Raw genomic sequence first — 18,408 nt, 5'->3', positions numbered from 1 at the left:
ACGAACGAACGAACGAACGAACGAACGAACGAACGAACGAACGAACGAACGAACGAACGAACGAACGAACGAACGAACGAACGAACGAACGAACGAACGAACGAACGAACGAACGAACGAACGAACGAACGAACGAACGAACGAACGAACGAACGAACGAACGAACGAACGAACGAACGAACGAACGAACGAACGAACGAACGAACGAACGAACGAACGAACGAACGAACGAACGAACGAACGAACGAACGAACGAACGAACGAACGAACGAACGAACGAACGAACGAACGAACGAACGAACGAACGAACGAACGAACGAACGAACGAACGAACGAACGAACGAACGAACGAACGAACGAACGAACGAACGAACGAACGAACGAACGAACGAACGAACGAACGAACGAACGAACGAACGAACGAACGAACGAACGAACGAACGAACGAACGAACGAACGAACGAACGAACGAACGAACGAACGAACGAACGAACGAACGAACGAACGAACGAACGAACGAACGAACGAACGAACGAACGAACGAACGAACGAACGAGCGAGCGAGCGAGCGAGCGAGCGAGCTAACAAAGTTCCGCCACAAAGCACATTTCTCTGAAGACGTCACATACAACGAAGTCTACACTCCTGCCAAGGTAAACGAGGTTATAAGAAGCGATGAATTTATTGGAATGCGAGCATTATTCAAAAAGGGCCGGCTGTCAACAACGCGTGAAAGTTTCGCATTTATCGTTGCGCTTCGCGCACCTACGGTCGCCACCGCTTACTTTGTGTTTACGGATTCATATCAGCACGGCCCTGTCACAATGCACGAGGGCTGTTGCCTTTTCCACAACCTCGAAACGTTCTTGCGCGACCTTTTCTCTTTGGAGTTTGCAAACAGGCTCTCACGTCATTGCAATCGTCGCGATCTCTATATATAGGACAGCAAGAAAAATGAATTGTGTGCCGAACCACAACTTGACTGCGGGGATGACGTGTAAATATAGCGCTTGAAGTAGCAGACGCGTCGTAAATAAAAACATGAAGAATAAAGGTTGACCTTATATATTTATATATCTTTTTACGCATTTCTTAAATATTGCTCTCGCACACGTAAATTTCGACACTCGACTTAATTTTACTGGAATTAGTGTACACGGTGCACAGTTTTATATCGCTTACATTGTATCCAGATTTTCCTTCCTTTCTTTCATTTTCCGCACAACGAGAGTCTCTTGCCATATGATACAACGTATAGCCTGCATGTTTTCTTTTGGTTCAAATTGTATTCCAGCACGTAAAGATAACGCTTTCGATGTTCTTCACTTAGTGTTGACATTGTCCTTGAAACATCATGTATATTATTCCTTCGGGGCAGCACGTAACCATGCAGTCAAGCTGTTAATTGAGCTTTACTTTCCTGACCTCCTTCATCGCATGGAAGGGAGTTGAGGTATCATTATTACTATGACATTTCTAAAGATCAACGTAATATCCGCTGTATGAGACAGTGACATAATCTTTTTTTTTTTTTTCTATGCGACCGCAAAGGGCATGCGAAGCCTCCTGCGCATAGTAACTGCTTATGTTACGTGATGAGCAACCCGCTAGGAAACACGGTGCTCGTACTTTTGAAAAACAAAACGCACGTGATCCAGTCGGCCTCCCTTCGTAAAAGCCCGCACCCCCTTTCGTATTGGTATAGAAAACGACATCGTGACATGAAATAACCACAATGGTATACGCGGCACCACCAGACACACGGCTGGACGTCCACACTTGCGTGAGTATACACGAAGCTGCTCGAGTCCGTCATTTCTCAACCTTCGTATTCGCGAAAGAACGCGTTGATTTCTCGTTTTCTCTCATCGAAATGGTGCTCCTCTTCAGAAACGAAACCCTCGACCTCCCGTCGGCATCCGCATAGCGCAACAAGCCGTGACCACGCCCAAACCGCAAACGTTTCAGACATCGCCCTAGGAGAAAAAAAACAAGAATGTCAGGATGGAGGGGAAAGGAATGGATCGCAACAGCTCTCGGGGCCACCTTTGTACGCATCCCGAGACCGCCGCCGGAGGGACGCAGCAACCACGACAACATGAACAAGAAACGGTGACAACAACAAGGCAAGCGCGGGCCGCCCCAAAAAAGACGCCGCGTACGGTCGCACAAGCAAGCGACAAAGGCTATACCGATGGGCCATACGGACGCACGGGAGTAAGGGGGGGAAGTGGGATCGTCAATGGAGCGCGTCCGGCTGAAAGGGCCGAAGTATTGGGGTGGGGGGTGTTTGGGGGGGGGGAGGAAGGGGAGGCGTTGTTGCGCCTTCGCAAGCGCGACGAAGGCGTACGGGCGACGCCATTCCTGGCGGGAAGCCACGCGTAACGACAAAGACGACGACGACGACGACGAACAGCAATCGGGAAGGTCGAATCAGAACGACGCCCGCCTCGGCCCCGACTCCGTTCCTGGCGATTCGGTCGCGTGCTCGCACGCGCGCACCCACGCCGAACGCAATCAGTTTCGCAAAGCCGAAAGGAAAAGCCGCATCCCCGCTGCTCCGTCGGCGCAGCCGCCCGTGCGGCCCGTGTTGTGTCTTTGTGCGTGTTCCTTTCATGTGTGTTTTAACTTTAACGGGCAGAAAAACATGTCTTTTGGTGCACAGAAAGCTTTTGAACGGGTGCGCGCTGATTTCCGCAGGCCGCCCGCCTGCTGCGCGACCTTACGGACGTGAGCACGCACGCGGAGACGGAGCTCGGGGCTTAGAGGCGGTCTCGAAAACCTGTCTGACAGAGAGAACCGTGCAGCGTTCTAGAAGGTGTGAAGGTGTGGTGTAAGCTAATCACTGGGTCTGACTGAGGGGCGAACCGCTTCAGTCGGGTGGACCGACCGCAAAGGGCAGACGTCGTGCGCCTCGCGTTCCTCGCTGTCGTGGCCGAAGCAGCAGGAGTGTGAGGCGCCTGTCACGAAATCGTCAATATATATATATATATATATATATATATATATATATATATATATATATATATATATATATATATATATATATATATATTGACGATATATTGATATATATATATATATATATATATAGTTGTACATACCTTTATAGCTAGGCACAGCGTGTGGCCTAACTTAGGAGTGGAAAGTTCGTAGGTCAACAACACTATGTAGCAGGTAACGGCCGTACACACAACAGTAAGGAACATCGTGGAATAATGTGAGAGAAATATCTATGGACGCTCTATTGCCTAGCAAAATAAAATTTTCATTGAAGGCCAGCTGATAACAGCTGCGACTTCTGCAGTGCTGCACACTACTCATGAGAGAGAGAGAGAGAAAATACATGGTGTTAGTCTCTACAATAGAGGCCGAGAGAAAGGGGATCGGAGCCGGCATGTCCTGCGACGTAAACGCAGCAAGCGGTGATGCTTTCGCGGTTTGCCAGACTCGGCAGACCCGGAATTACACGCTCGAAAAGGAGTGCGCGCGTAGGGAGCCATCGAAGAGGAGGGAAGAGGAGACGCGAGTTTTCAAGGAACGGATTGCACCGCATAATACAGGCTTGAGCTTCAACTGGGACGAGATTCTTTTCTTCTCTTTTTTCCTGCCTCTGGGCGGCCTATTTCTCTCTGCTGCCTGGGTATCAATGCCGTAACATAGACCGCGACAAATCGAGTTCGCGTCGCCTCGAGTTGTGTTCGCTGGCAATCGAAAACGAATTAAGGAAACGCGGAGACGCGACGCGACGGTGGATTTGGCGGAGGAGACCGATTGTCGACGCGTGTTGCACAGGATACGCGCATATGCTCTAATGTCACGCTCTCTTTCTTCTCTCCTACTTCTTCTTTTGTTCCGCCTGTTCCCAACGCGTAAGCATGCTACGACGCTATTCCACGCAGCGACGACCACGTCGAACTGCCAGATCTGTCGGTGTCACGCCTTGCCGTTGTCAGCGGCTCGTAATCCCGTTTCCTCGACGAAGCATTCAAATGTCCTTCCACGGACCTCGCCCCTGTGCAACGCCCATGTATGCTTTACGCATGGAACGCACGACGTGACATGGAGTCTGTCTGTGGATGATTCGTGCGACTGTATACACTTCGTATGGTAGATGACCCAGCCGTGCAACTGAGCGAAAGGGGCGTGTTTGTCTCTGTGTGAAGAAGGAAGCGGGACACTCCTTCATTTGACTGAGCAGGGCGGGTCCGTACGTAAGACGGGTCGCCATTATTGTCGAGCCGGCCGAACGCTTCTGTCAAAGGCGAGATGATGACGGCGGCGACACCTTCCGGAAGTACTCCTTCTTCCTCGCGTCGTGAGGTGGAGCCGACGGCGGCGAGAGATTCGGTCTCACCGCCGAGTGAACGCCTTGTGCAAGATCGAATTGTATGCGGCCAGAGAATAGGCGATGTCTAAAATACGGCGCCTATGACGTGTTTTCGACTTCGCAATCACTTCCGGCGTGTGTGCCCTGTAAAATCATGGCGTTCGAGAGCTGTTTCTCTTACTCAGAGGCAACGTTCGCTGGAGCGTGGATGTACCTATAGATATATGCACCTATAGATGATGTTCATGAGTCGTTTGAATATGGTTTCGCTAGTCGTTTCCAATGTAGTTCAAAACTTTCAAACTTCAAAAACGGAGTATACACCCATAAGTAGCGTAAAAATTCACAACATTGTTAGGAGTCTTCACAAAGGTATCGGTACGTCGTCTCTGCGTGTCGTCATTCCTTTGTCGTCATGCCGTCGCTGTGGTCACGCTGTCGTGCCGCCTACCAAAACATGCGGACGGTTAGTGTTGCAACGCGGGCTTGTTTGTGCGCCACCTTGGAATATTAATGCATCGCAAAGAGGACGGCTTGCGCGATATACCGATCGTGTCTGTGTCCGCGTAGAGCGGTGTTCGTGTGCTCGCCTCGTGCCATCATCTCGTTTGCGCAACACTATAGTATTCCAAGATGTCGAGCGGCAACCTGTGCCGCCATCATCAAACACTGTTGTCGACGTCACCAGCATACTTTGGAAGTATTGCTGGTGCGTCCATTTGGCCCTCTGCGGCCCGCGTAGCTATTCGCTTATCCGGCAATCATCTTTGATGTAGCACTGCTGCGTGTTCGACGTGTTGGTATGTGAACTTGTGCACCATTTTAGCGCCAACGGACTATTAAGGAGAAAAAGGGAGATGTACACACCGCGAAGCACGTAGTGGTGTCTACGTCTCATATTGTGCTTGTCGGTCGGCGCTAAAATGTTATACATCTTTGACGATGTATGTGACAACTTGTTTTTTAACGCAGTATTAGACTTTTGAACTGTTGCTCGACAATAATCGTCCTTGGAACAATTATTGTTTTTTCTTAACCCCGCATACATAGCGTATCGGACTAAACTGAACTCCCGCGTTTTGCGCCACTGGTGGTATGGTCGCCGTGAAGGGTCGTGTGCTTTGTTACCGGTAAAATCATACTTGTAGCCACAAGGAATAAAGCTACCATTTTGGGAAACAATGTCGTTAGAATGTCGTAAACGTGGTCCACGTAAACGTCGTGGCTTCTCAAGCATTGTTAAAGCGATGATGTTAATTCCCCGTTCATTTTTTATAAGGGTCGACGTCTTTCTTAGCGAGTCAGCACTCAACTTTCTGTGTCGGATATATGTGTGTTTCTAGCCTCTTTCGTGGTAGCCTCTTTCATGGCGAAAGTGGTGCAGTCCAATAACTTTATCCGTCCGACGCTCTTGCTATACTCCTCTCACGCGAGGGGTGACGCGAGGGGTGACGCGATAGAGTGCTGCGCGCAGTGACTCCACCCTATTCTCACCCCCCAACTCTCTCAGAAAGACACTGTACTCAAGCACAACCTTTTGTTGGGCTAGTTGGTACACCTTGCTGAAGTACTATAGCGCCAAACAGACGACACAAGAAGAGACACGGACGAGCGCTTTCCGCTTCTCTTCTTGTGTCGTCTGCTTGGCGCGACTCCGCCATATTCTCATCCCCAACTCTCTCAGAAAGACACTATACCTTTGAGTCAACTAGAGATTGAGTCGCCTTCCAACGTTTTCTATTTTTCTTTTTCTTTTTTTTTGCATCGTTGTGCGCAGGAGCAGTAATGGCAGCAGCAGTGGCAGTAGTAGCGGGACAAGGAAGAGTGGCCGTGACCGCGCAACCGGAAACGGAAGTGGAACTATTGGCGAAGCACGTGTGCAGCCGCTACGAGATGCGGCTCCGATGCGACGAGGGAGAGCTGGTGGCGATCCACGACGCCATGTACGCCAGCGAACCGCCGCCGGACGCGCCACCGCCAAGACCTGGCTGCGGACCGGTCGTCGAGACTACCGAAGACGGAGCCACGGCCACATCCGTAGCCTCCGCTGCAAGCCCGTGCCAGCAGGACCTACGCCTCGCGCTAAATAGCAGGTTAGTGTGCGTGTGCGCGTAGTATGTTACACATGGTACGTAGGTACGCAGTCGATCGCAAAACTTTACGCATCACGCGGGATCTCCAAAAACGTTCAATTTCCGAGCAGCCCGTGAAAGCAGCCAGTAAAACCGCGGATCGTAATGTTGTTAGCACGTACTATAGCAGATGCTGGAAATGGTTCAGAAAGTGGTTCTAGCACGCAAAACACGATAATAAAAAAAAGGCTGCGTTAATTGTGAGGCTGCGGAGACATTCAGCTTTTTCTCAGATTCCGTGGTCCGTAAACTTTTGGGGTGCAATGTATGTGTATATGCACACATATCACGTTTGTATGTGTGTTCATGTGGACGCATATAGTCGACATAGGAGATCGCCCGCAAATGACAGCATCGTAAGTACCGACAGCAATATATATATATATATATATATATATATATATATATACACAACTGGGGATCCAGCGCACACATTGAAATCTATGTGAAAAGAAGCTTTAGCGGCGCGGTTAAATAAAGGTTTTACAACTAAATGCGATGCGTATACAGTTCTGTTTATTTCCATCTTACGCACGTGCACTCTTTGTGTTACGCAGCACGCAGGTTACGAATTTACGAGTTTACGGTGCTGCACGCTTCACAAGCTACAACCGAAAAGCAGGCACCAGTTGAGGCGCACGCCCGCTGTAAAATAATTTACACCCTAAAAAGTGAAAAAGGGTGTAAATGTGTCTATAACTCACACCATTAGGGTGTTATCTATATAATGGACACCTTAAGGGTGTGAGTTATAGACACATTTACACCCTTTTTCACTTTTTAGGGTGTAAATTATTTTACAGTGCACGCTGTGAAACGTCGACGCTGAGATGCGACGAGCAGGCAAGGCGCGATGTGCGGTGCTTGTCGAGCGAAGAATGGTGAGAGGGCGATGCACAGAGAGGTGCTGCACTCGTGCTAATGCATTTAAGCATTCGCACCCCCTGTGTCACCGTGGCGTGTACTCGTTCTGAATGATTAGCCAAGTATTGGCACATATACCTAGTGACACATACCCGATTGCCCTGGAATGGGGTATCGAATATATAAGAAGTTTAATTAAAGAAATGAAAGAAACATCAGAGAATGCGTTGAACATCGCGCGCTATTCCATTAAGAGGTATTTGTGTTTTAGAGACACCTAGCTGTGATCCGATATGACATATGTACAGGTTTTATGCGGTTATTTATTATTCTACTACGCAGAACAGAGGTGCGCGCCCCACCAGCACCTAAATTATCGTTAAAAGTTATGTGCTATAATCATCATCACCAGTCTCATTTTATGTCCCCTGCACGACGAGAGCATCTGCCAGCGATCTCCAATTATCCCTGTCTCGCACTGGCTGATTCGAAGTTGCGCCTGCAAATTTCTTAATTTCATCACCCCATCCAATCTTCTGCCGTCCTCGACTGCGTTTCCCTTCCCTTGGCATCCATTGCGTAACTATAATGATCCACCGGTTATCCATCCTACGCATTACATGGCCTGCCCAGCTCCGTTTTTTTTTTCTTAATGTCAATTAGAAAATCGGCTATCGCCGTTTGCACGCTGACTCACACCGCTCTCTTCCTGTTTCTTAACGTTAAGCCAAACGTTTTTCGTTCCATCGGTCTTTGTGCGGTACTTACTTTGTTCTCAAGCTTCATTTTTAACCTCCAAGTTTCTGCCCCATATGTTAGCACCGGTAGAATGCAATGATTGTACACTTTTCTTTTCTACGACAGTGGTAAGCTCCCAGTCAAGATTTGGCAATACCTGTCGTATGCACACCAATCCATTTTTATTCTTCCGTAATTTTCCTTCTCATGATCAGGGTCCCCTGTGAGTAACTGACTTAGATAAACGTACTCCTTCACAGATTCTAGAGGCTGACTGGCGATCCTAAACAATTGTTTCCTTGCCAGGCCATGGAGCATTATCTTTGTCTTCTGCATATTAATCTTCAACCTCGCTCTTACGCTTTCTTGGTTAAAGCCCTCAGTCATTTCTTGTAATTCGTCCCCCAGTGTTGCTGAATAGGACAATGTCATCTGCAAAGCGAAGGTTGCTGGGACATTCACTATTGATCCTCACTCCTAAGCCTTCCTAGTTTAATAGCTTGAATACTTCCAAGCATGGAGTGAATATCATTGGAGAAATAGTGTCGCCTTGCCTGACTCCTTTCTTTTTTTTTTTATACATAACTTCCTACTTTTCGTGGGGAGAGCGTTATATACTGAGCCCCAGCGACTCAAATACGAGAAATATACATTGAGGTCACTGACATCACGCCATCGTGCTGGCGCTGAGGTTTCGGCGCGAGATTCAAGAAAAAGACGCCCGGCCTTCGTTTTCGATATCTGATAGTAAACTACCTCTCACCGCCCTATAAAACATTCCTTATCCACTTCAATAGTTCTCTATGTTTCCCGTGCAATTCTTGGTGGAATTACACGGAGTTTATATGGAATACATTTATATTCTGTAAGAATTATGCGGGAAATGTGCAAATTTGATGGAAGGACATACAGAACGTTTGAGCAGGGCGCGACATGAAGGAAAGCAGTGTTGAAAGAATACTTATGGTTCGTTTAGTACTTCTTTCAATGTCGCATTGAGTTTGTCCTGCAGAATAGACCTTATCTAAAGCACGAAGCTTTCATTCATTCATTCATTCATTAATTCATTCATTAATTAATTCATTCATTCATTCATGCCGCTCATTAACTCGTTCGTTCGTTCTTTTTCTCGTTCTTTCCTCCCTTCCTTCCTTCCTTTAGTCATTCACATTGGTTCGTTCTTTTTCCCGTTAGCTCCTTACTTCTTAATTTTGATTAATTCATCACTTCATTCATTCATATTATGGTCAATTGAGATGCCCACACCGTTGGTGTTAAGGAAAAAAACCGAGAGGACGTAACTGCGCGGAAGCTTGGCCGCTTTTCTCAGCCGGACGTGACAGACAGAGGCGTCTGAGCGCATGCAGGAGGAATGCTCGGCTTGTTTACTGTTTGTGTTTCGCGGTCGCAACGCGAAACGAAAACAGTACAAATGGCCCACTTCCTCTTGAAGCCTCGATGTCTTCCGGTCTCCCCTGCTTCCGGATCGCTGACTCACCGCGGCGACGACGACCGTTCCGCTCTCTCCTGGGAAGCGCATTTTTTCCGTGGTGTCGTTTTGCAACGGGAGGCGTCACACCTCCCGTGGCGTCGTAAGCTGGCCAGGCACCTCCGTAAGCTTTCGTTTCCTACTTCTTTTTCGTAGAGCGAAGAGGGACCGTATACTACATTTCCGCCTTTTCCCGGAATACTTGTCGCGACAACGTCGGAGCCACCACATTCGTTTTCGACATTTTTGTTTCGTTCTTGTTTCGTCCTTACTCTGTTATTTTGCGCCAGTCTCAAGTGGGTGAAATAGCTCCATTTTCGTGAGCCAACGGACACGACGACGCAGCCCGCACGACACACGCGTACCGCCCCACCTTCCCCCCCCCCCCCTATCCTCCCGCCCCAAGCCCCTCAACAAACCCGCGAGATCGCATAGGGAACGAGCGACAGACGTTTATTACGCGCAGTGACAAAAGGAGAGGCGGATAGGTAGGTAGGTGTGGGTGAGTGATGGACCACCTGCAAAGGGGGCGGTGGATGAGTTTGGGGGGGGGGGGGGGTCGCAGGCTGGCAGGCTGCCTCGGTGTTAGCTAAGCACAACGCACGGGAGACGTTGACGTCACTTCACGCACGGCAACGGCAGAGCGGGCACGTGCCAGTATGCAGAACTCGGCCACATCCAGCCCCTCCTCTGTGCGAGGAGGCTAGCTTTGTCAAGTACAGCGTCGCCGCGGCCATCTTTGATGGCAGGCTAGTTTCTAGACCCTTCTGCCGCCAGCCATTTTTCCCTAGCGTTCCGCTTCGCAGGTGGAACCACGCCTCGCGCGATGAAGGGGGACGGGGATGTCGGCGCCATATAAAAGCAGACCTTGTGAGACGACGCGCGAATCCTGAACACTAGGTTGCGGCGATGTCCCCTTGGAGGACTTGAGCGCTGATGCCGCAGCTAGAGGTCAGAGACAGTCCTGTACATGGTTTCATCAACGAACTCCCAGCGGCGTTTGAAAACCTCGCGTCGTAAGGATACAACACGAATGAACGAACACGAGCTCTGTTTCAAACTAAGCAGCACGGTGCACCCACAGGAGAAGCTGAAGCGGTCGCGAGACATAGTGGTCATACCAGCACCGGTCTCCCTTCGTCGCGGATGTATTGAGGCGCGCAGTTTCCTGCATACGTACGTATACATGCTGAAGCAGTGGAAATAACGGGTGAAGAAGACGTTATGCCGTAGCCGGCGCAGCACAGCGACCATTTTATCGTCGGTGCAAGAAGCTCTCGGGGCTTGCGTAGAATCAAAGCGGACCAGTTTCAGCGACCGGAGCAAGTGCTGAAGTTTTCTTCGTCCGTGATAGTTTTGGGTGTCGTTTCTTCTTGACTTCTAATGAACGTGTCTAATGAAGCTTTCTTAATGAGACTGGATCCTAATGATGTTTGAATAACTAAGACAGCTTCGAATGAAGGTACCTCTAATGAAGGCGTTCAAATTGCTCAGCCCATCAGTCAGTCAAACGCACACTCAGTCGCTCGCTCGCTCGCTCGCTCACTCACTCACTCGTTCAATAACTCCTACTCACTCGTTCACTTACTCCTACTCACTCGTTCACTAACTCCAACTCACCCATTCACTCTCTCCCACTAACTAACTCACTCACTCACTCGTTCGCTTATTCATTCACTCCCACAGTCCCACCTTCTCATTAAGACTCACTCGCTCACTCACTCACTCACTCACTCACTCACTCACTCACTCACTCACTCACTCACTCACTCACTCACTCACTCACTCACTCACTCACTCACTCACTCACTCACTCACTCACTCACTCACTCACTCACTCACTCACTCACTCACTCACTCGGAATCTGCTCTCTGCATTCGTCTGTTTTGACGAGATAGTGAGATAACGGGCTTCACTGTGGAGGACGAGAAGCTGACTTGCTCCTCGAAGTTACAAGAGCTGGTGGGCTGCAGTCTGCATGTAAGGTGAACACTTAAAAATCACGCTGCTCAATGCTATGACATCACTCGCTGTTCACGGATACATACACGATCACATGAATGTTTTTTGCGGGGAACTTGCGAAAAGTGACCCCATTTCTATTGCGTAGCCAGTGGATTTTCTTTTCCGACAAATAATTTGCAAGGGTTACGATGTCGCAGAGGTTGATGAATGATCCTTGACGCCGTGCGAGACCCCGTCTATCCTTTCTCTCTTTTCAACGCGCCAACAGTATGTTCCAGGGCGTCTGTGGGATGTTCCGAAGGACAGACGCCGACGTACAGACAAGTTCTATCGTATTAGGGATGGCGCTAGCTAGGGACCGAGGGACCTAGCTAGCACGAGGGACCTAGCTAGGGACCTAGATTAGGGACCGAGCTTCGAGCTTTTCCACAACTTTTGCTAGCTATATGAACAGATAGACAAAACGTACTTAACTTGTGAAAGGCAGTACATTTCTTTTTGTACTTCACTATACTTTTAACCCTGCGCCCCCTCCTCTCCTTCCTTTTGCATTTCGCAAGTGATGATATTTTGCATTTTTGTTAGCGTCGAAGTTTTCATGCTTTGTAAAATGTTTAACTACTGTTAGCTGTGCCAGTGTTGTGCTGCCATTGGCTGTCTGTAGGTGTGCACGGATCCCTCGTCAAGCTCTGCTCCTTGCGTTTCTCATGTACGAAACGTAGAAATATATTGAATGTGAGATACAGAAATCAAGAAGTAAAATGCAAGTGTTTTAGCGGCCACATGCTTGGTTCAGTCGCACACGCTGTGGAATACTAATTGATTGATGGAGTCTAGGTGATGTAACGCTACTGCTACCAAAGGTAGCTTCATTAGCATATACAGTAATTCTAGGGCTATGAAATACGCCTTCGTTGAAGGAGGTAAATTAATTTTGATCATCTTCGCAATAGGCTACGGTCGCTGTCAATCGAGGACAATTTGCCCAGTCTCTCGAACAAGTATGAGCGAGATCTGCCTATATTTTTTCAGATGTCTTATTTTTTTTTTTGCGTAAATGAGGATGTATTTTTGTTATTAAACGCCATTCTTGAATCTAATCGTTCTTGACTTGCGCACATGAACTGACGAACCATGTTGAAAAGGACGAAGTCTGAAATGATAGCCAAGCGCTTCTGACACATTATTTTGCGCACAACTACCTTTATTATTATGTCTTTGAGATTTTCTTTTGTCCTAATTTCCTCGTGGCCGCTCATGCTGTCAATGGGGGGGTTTCTGCCCCGATCGTGCTGCTCGTGGTAGCATATTTTTTTGTGGCCACGTCTCTCGTTGTATTAACTTATAGTAAAAAAAAAAAACTAAAGTGAACAACGTGACCGAAGATGGTGGCGTACCTCGGTCCCCCGGCACAGCCGCCCACACCATCGCGTACCCAATCGCACGTACGCTTCTTTCCGGCCGACGCCAACTATAGCTTTTTCAGATGGTCGTCGCGTGTTACCACATTGCGTCACATGCGTGCTCGAGAGCGCATGCGCGCCCACCCGAGCGACTGCTCTTGGACATCCCGTAACGTGCTTGATGTGGTTCGGGCGAGGGCCTTCGGTGCGACCTCGAAGTGACGTTGCAGTAACGTAGAAACTAACGGAGAGAGAGAGAGAGAGAGAGAGAGAGAGAGAGAGAGAGAGAGAGAGAGAGAGAGAGAGAGAAGGCAGGGAGGTTAACCAGAGACACGTCCGGTTCCCTACCCTGCACTGGGGGAAACTAACGCAGGTTTTCAGCATTCCTTATGCATGCAAATAAAGCTTCGCTGTATGGAGATTTCAACGAGGTGCGCTGGATCTGCCGCACTTTTTTTTTATCTTTATAACATGAACCAACTAGCCTATAGCAACGCAGTTTTTTATGCTGACAAGGCTGCGCCGCGATCCATCTACGTTGGACATTCATTTTTTTTTTTTACTTGCGTTCGCTAGCTCTCTCGGTATCTTTAACGCCGATCTCCATAGCTCTTCTCACTACCGGGCGTATTACCGCGGTTAATGATCGTTCGTGTCTGTGCTCAACGAGGCAGAAGAGCGAGCACTCTCAACGGCCTGTGGGCATGCCGCGCATAACTGGCGTGTAATCGAACCGTTCGCCGCCGCAGCGCTATAGCTATATCCAGCCGAGCCGGCGAGGCGCGGTGCAAAGGGGTGTGGCGGTCACGCGTTTCTTTTAAAGAGCTGCCGGGTGGAACGAACTCTTAAATCACCGTTGTTTATGAATCACCTGCGACGGCACCGCACAACGGCCGTTCTCAGTGTAAGATGCCACATTACACCACCCTCCCCCCCGCCAGTGTGCACCCTCTCCGAACGGGTTATACTCCTGTCGATGAGATGTGGCTCGGTCCGTTGTTGTTATTGCTGCTGTTGTTGTTGCCTGTGAAATTTGGCACGTACCCACGAAGCTGGGAGTGGCCGGTGCTCGTGGTGGAAGCGAGTGGTCTCGGTTGCTTCTCGGGTATTTTTCTTATTCTTCAGACTTTATTCTCTATCTTATGCCGTTGTTAAGGGCATTTCATCCAACTTTCCTCCCCGCCGTAGTAAGTATAATCAGCGCGTTTATTTAGAAGAAGAAAAAAAAAACACCCTGCGTTTATTTAATGAGGTGTCGGCAGGTGATTCACAAGTTAGAAAGCTGCTATAGTCACCGTCCAAGATCTGGCCGAACCCTCTCGTGGTATAGGCTCCATTCGGGAAGAAATCGAGATCAGCATCAACAATTTGATCTCGGCATCGTCCATGTCGCATGGACTCCGTGTAAACTATCAGTCGCAAAGGTGAGTGCCGTATGAGCCCCGGGGAGACTGCTATCTTTTCGAACCCGTATCGCTCGAGGAGCCAGTTGACTGTCCACTTCACATGTGAGCCTATTTCGGGACTACCAATGCACGCAGTTTGTTGTGTTAGGTTATCTATCTATCTATCTATCTATCTATCTATCTATCTATCTATCTATCTATCTATCTATCTATCTATCTATCTATCTATCTATCTATCTGTCTATCTGTCTATCTGTCTATCTATCTATCTATCTATCTATCTATCTATCTATCTATCTATCTATCTATCTATCTATCTATCATTCGGCTCATCATCCGTGTCTCCGTCAATCTCAGTGACGCTCAGGAACCATTCCTCCGAAAGAAGCTGATCACTCAGCGCTTCCAACCGCATATCTCTCTCTCTGCGCAGGTGTTCAGGCGAGATGCACTGCCTGTTCAGCCTGAGCCGAGACCAGGCCGAGCGGCGTTGCCGAGGCGAGGGCTCGCTGCTGGTGCGATACCGCTGCTTGAACGGTGGGTACCCACTCACCACACGGCGTGTGACGTACCACACACGCCTATCTTGCGTCACAACGTATTCAACGTCAAGCTGAGCCAATCAGCACTCACAGTGCGACCTATGTATCGCCCTCCCTATTTTGTTTTTCAGAAATCTCAAATTGAGTGAGTGAATTAACGTATCTGTTTTGCAGTGAATGAACAGAAGAAATAGAAGCAAGAGAAATAAACAGAAATAAATTTGAAAATAAGAAGATAAACTTCCACATATCGGAAAGCATATAAGGGTTAAATGAATTCATAAAGAATATTGTTGATCATATAAAACAGTTAAGTTAAAATTTTACCATTTATTCACCTCATTGGTTATTATCTGTACGTTCATATCGCTTACTGTCTGATTCGTGGTTTTGACGCTTTGTGCGTCATAGACACGACATAGATCGTTCATTGCAATTACCTTAAATTTTCCAGTCGTGGTGATCTTTTTCCGATGGTACCTGGCAGCATACATCATTGTTGCTGCATGCACTGCTGCCAAACAGGAGTAACATTGTTTCCCTTGAATATTTTGTCATGGCAAGCGGGAGAGATCTGGGTAAAGCATTCGAGGATTTCAAACGTGAAATCCGTGCTGAACTTCGCTCCTTCAAACAAAGTGTGGAACATTGCAGTGAAAGCTGTGATAGTGTGAATGCGCTCACCTTGGAAATGAAGACTTTACGTGAAGAACTTGTCGCAATGCGAAACAGCAACGAAAGACTCGCTGGTGAAAATAAACAACTACAGACGAAAATTGAAGAATTGGAGCAATACTCACGGGCGAACAACCTTGAAATTAAAGGCGTGCCTGATGAGGGAGAGCCTTTTTGACACTGTCCAAAAGATTTGTGTAGCCGTGGGTGAGCCGTTGGCACGTGATGAGGTTGATATTTGCCACAGAGTTTTTTATTTATTTATTTATTTATTTACAAATACTGCAGGCCCTATTCGGGCCCAAGCAGGAGTGGTTACATTAATAGTAACAAAACAAGGCTGGAAATAAAAAAAAAAATAGAATACAGAACAATAACAAAGATATACAAAATATAATATACAGGAACATCAGCCTTTGAAATTTAGACTTATCAACATAAATACGATATAGGAACAACAGTTGTAGTTTGCAACTCAACAACAAGTACTGACAAACGATGTACACACACCAGGTCACTCAATTCAGCATTTTCACCTAATTTTATTACAAAACACAGACAATGATTAATCAATTGCTTTCCCTATGTGCATGCTATTAATCAAAAGAAAAACCATTCACAAGATGAACGAACGATTGTGTGGTATTAGCGCTAACTATTTCTTGTGGCAATTTATTCCACAATGAAATAGCATGAGGAAACAGGGAATATTGATGCATGCTAAGGTGACTGAATGGTTGCCTAACTGTTTTGTTGTGTTGTGTACGGGCAAAGCGTATTGACGGCTCGGTTATGTGACGTTCACGCTGTATGTTAATGTGACCATGGTAAAGCTGATAGATAAATTTTAATCTGGATACCATTCTGCGCTGATCGAGTTTTTTCACCTTCGCTTTATCGCGAAGAACTGATACGCTCGAAAAGCGCGAATAGGTAGAATAGATGAACCTCAAGGCCATGTTCTGCACCCTTTCTATTTTTTTAATTAAATATTGCTGATACGGACTCCAGATTAGGTCCGCATATTCTAATTTTGGCCTAATGAGAGCTTTGTATGCTGTTAACTTTACAGCAGGTGACACATGACGTAGTTTTCGTTTTAAAAATGCCAGCTTTTTCAGTGCGTTACTGCAAATATTATCTATATGGGGTTCCCAACTTAAATTACTTGCGAGTGTAACACCCAAATACTTCACCTGGTTAGTTTTTTTAATATAAGCATTTTTAATGGTGTAAGCAAATTGTAAAGGTTCTTTTTTGTTACTAAATGTTATGCTTGCCGTTTTCGAAGTATTGAGTTTCAAGCCCCATTTATCACACCATGCACTGATTGAATGCAATGCATCATTTAGTCTGACTTGATCAGCGTGTTGATTTATGCTGGAATAAACGACACAATCGTCCGCAAACAGTCGGATCTTTACAGGAGGTTGCACTGAAAAATAGATATCGTTGATATAGATCAGAAACAACAATGGACCGAGCACCGACCCTTGTGGTACTCCTGAGTGTACATCTAGTGTATCAGAGATGCAGTCGTTAACGGCCACGTATTGTTTCCTTGAAGCTAAGTAACATGCTATCCAGCGAACAATGTTGTCTTCAATACCAATAGCATGCAGTTTAGTTACTAAATCATCATGTGGAACAACGTCGAACGCTTTTGAAAAATCTAAAAACACGGCGTCAATCTGACCCTTCAAATTTAGGGAATTTACGAAATCATCGGTTATCTCGGCCAGCTGAGTTGCAGTGGACAGGCCGGACCTAAAGCCATGTTGATTGTCATGAAGCAGTTGGAACAAATAAGACTGGCGTAAAGAACATTGTGGTACGTTTTGTGCGGCGGGACAAGCGAAATGCTGTGCTGGCCAAGGCGAAGAAGGCACGCCTGTCTACGACAGTACTTGGCTTTAGGACAACTGGGCCTATATATGTCAACGAGCACCTAACAAGGCAGGATAAGCAGTTACTGGGAGCCGCAAATGCAAAAAAAAAAAAAACGAGAAGTAGGATGGAAATTCGTTTGGACGCATGGCGGAAAAATCTTCGCAAGGAAATCGGAATCATCAGACATGCTAAAGATTGCCTGCCGAGAAGATCTGGATAAAATGCAACGTTAAGGTTGGCGTTGATATAACATTTGTGTTTTGGGTATAACCTAACAGTCATGGCTGCCATGGCAGAATGTAGATACTATGATATTGAAAAATTCAACACTGACGTGTCGTCTACTTACTTCAGTGCATTCCATTTAAACGCTCGTAGCATTAAAAATAAAATGAACAACTTACGCATGTTTTTGGATAGCCTATCGATAAAATTTGATGCCATATTGTTCACAGAATCCTGGCTTTCTGCAAACGATAACCCACCAAATATACCAGGATATAATTATCACGGAATTACGCGGTCCACTAACCGTGGAGGAGGTATATCTCTGTACATCAAAAATTGTATTGCTTGTGATGTTGTTGATGAACTAACTTGTATAACAGCCAATGTAGAGTGTATAGTAGTAAGACTTACGAATGTTGTTATTGCAGCAGTTTATAGGCCACCATTAGGATTTAACTCTGAATTCTTTGAGTTCATGGAAACTTTGCTGCCCCGTCTACACACAATGCGCACATCTTTTTTAGTAATGGGCGATGTGAACATCAATATGCTCAGTGGTGACGCACCCAGTGAACATTTTCAAAACATCCTTCGTACTTTTGCCTGCGCAAATCTGATTACGTTACCTACGCGTATTACTGTAACTAGCGCCACACTTCTTGATATCAGCATCGCCAGCCTTCCTTGCGACCAGTACTTAACAGGTGTCTTTTCCCTTGATATCAGTGATCATCTCCCGATTTTT

General features: G+C 47.0%; 1 protein-coding gene across 1 annotated transcript in view; it reads left to right on the top strand.

Annotated features, from left to right (window-relative positions):
• Nucleotides 1-18,408, top strand: part of LOC142557184 (uncharacterized) — a 109,571-nt gene that overhangs the window by 57,168 nt on the left and 33,995 nt on the right. Inside the window, exons 2-3 of the mRNA XM_075668856.1 lie at nucleotides 6,108-6,423; nucleotides 14,762-14,865. Coding sequence (XP_075524971.1) covers nucleotides 6,108-6,423; nucleotides 14,762-14,865 — 420 coding nt within the window. The remainder of the gene's footprint in view (nucleotides 1-6,107; nucleotides 6,424-14,761; nucleotides 14,866-18,408) is intronic.

This window comes from Dermacentor variabilis, chromosome 9 (assembly GCF_050947875.1).
Source record: "Dermacentor variabilis isolate Ectoservices chromosome 9, ASM5094787v1, whole genome shotgun sequence".
Taxonomy (NCBI): Eukaryota; Metazoa; Arthropoda; class Arachnida; order Ixodida; family Ixodidae; genus Dermacentor; species Dermacentor variabilis.
The sequence above is the reverse complement of the archived record's forward strand: the minus strand, read 5'-3'. Positions and strand labels throughout refer to the sequence as shown.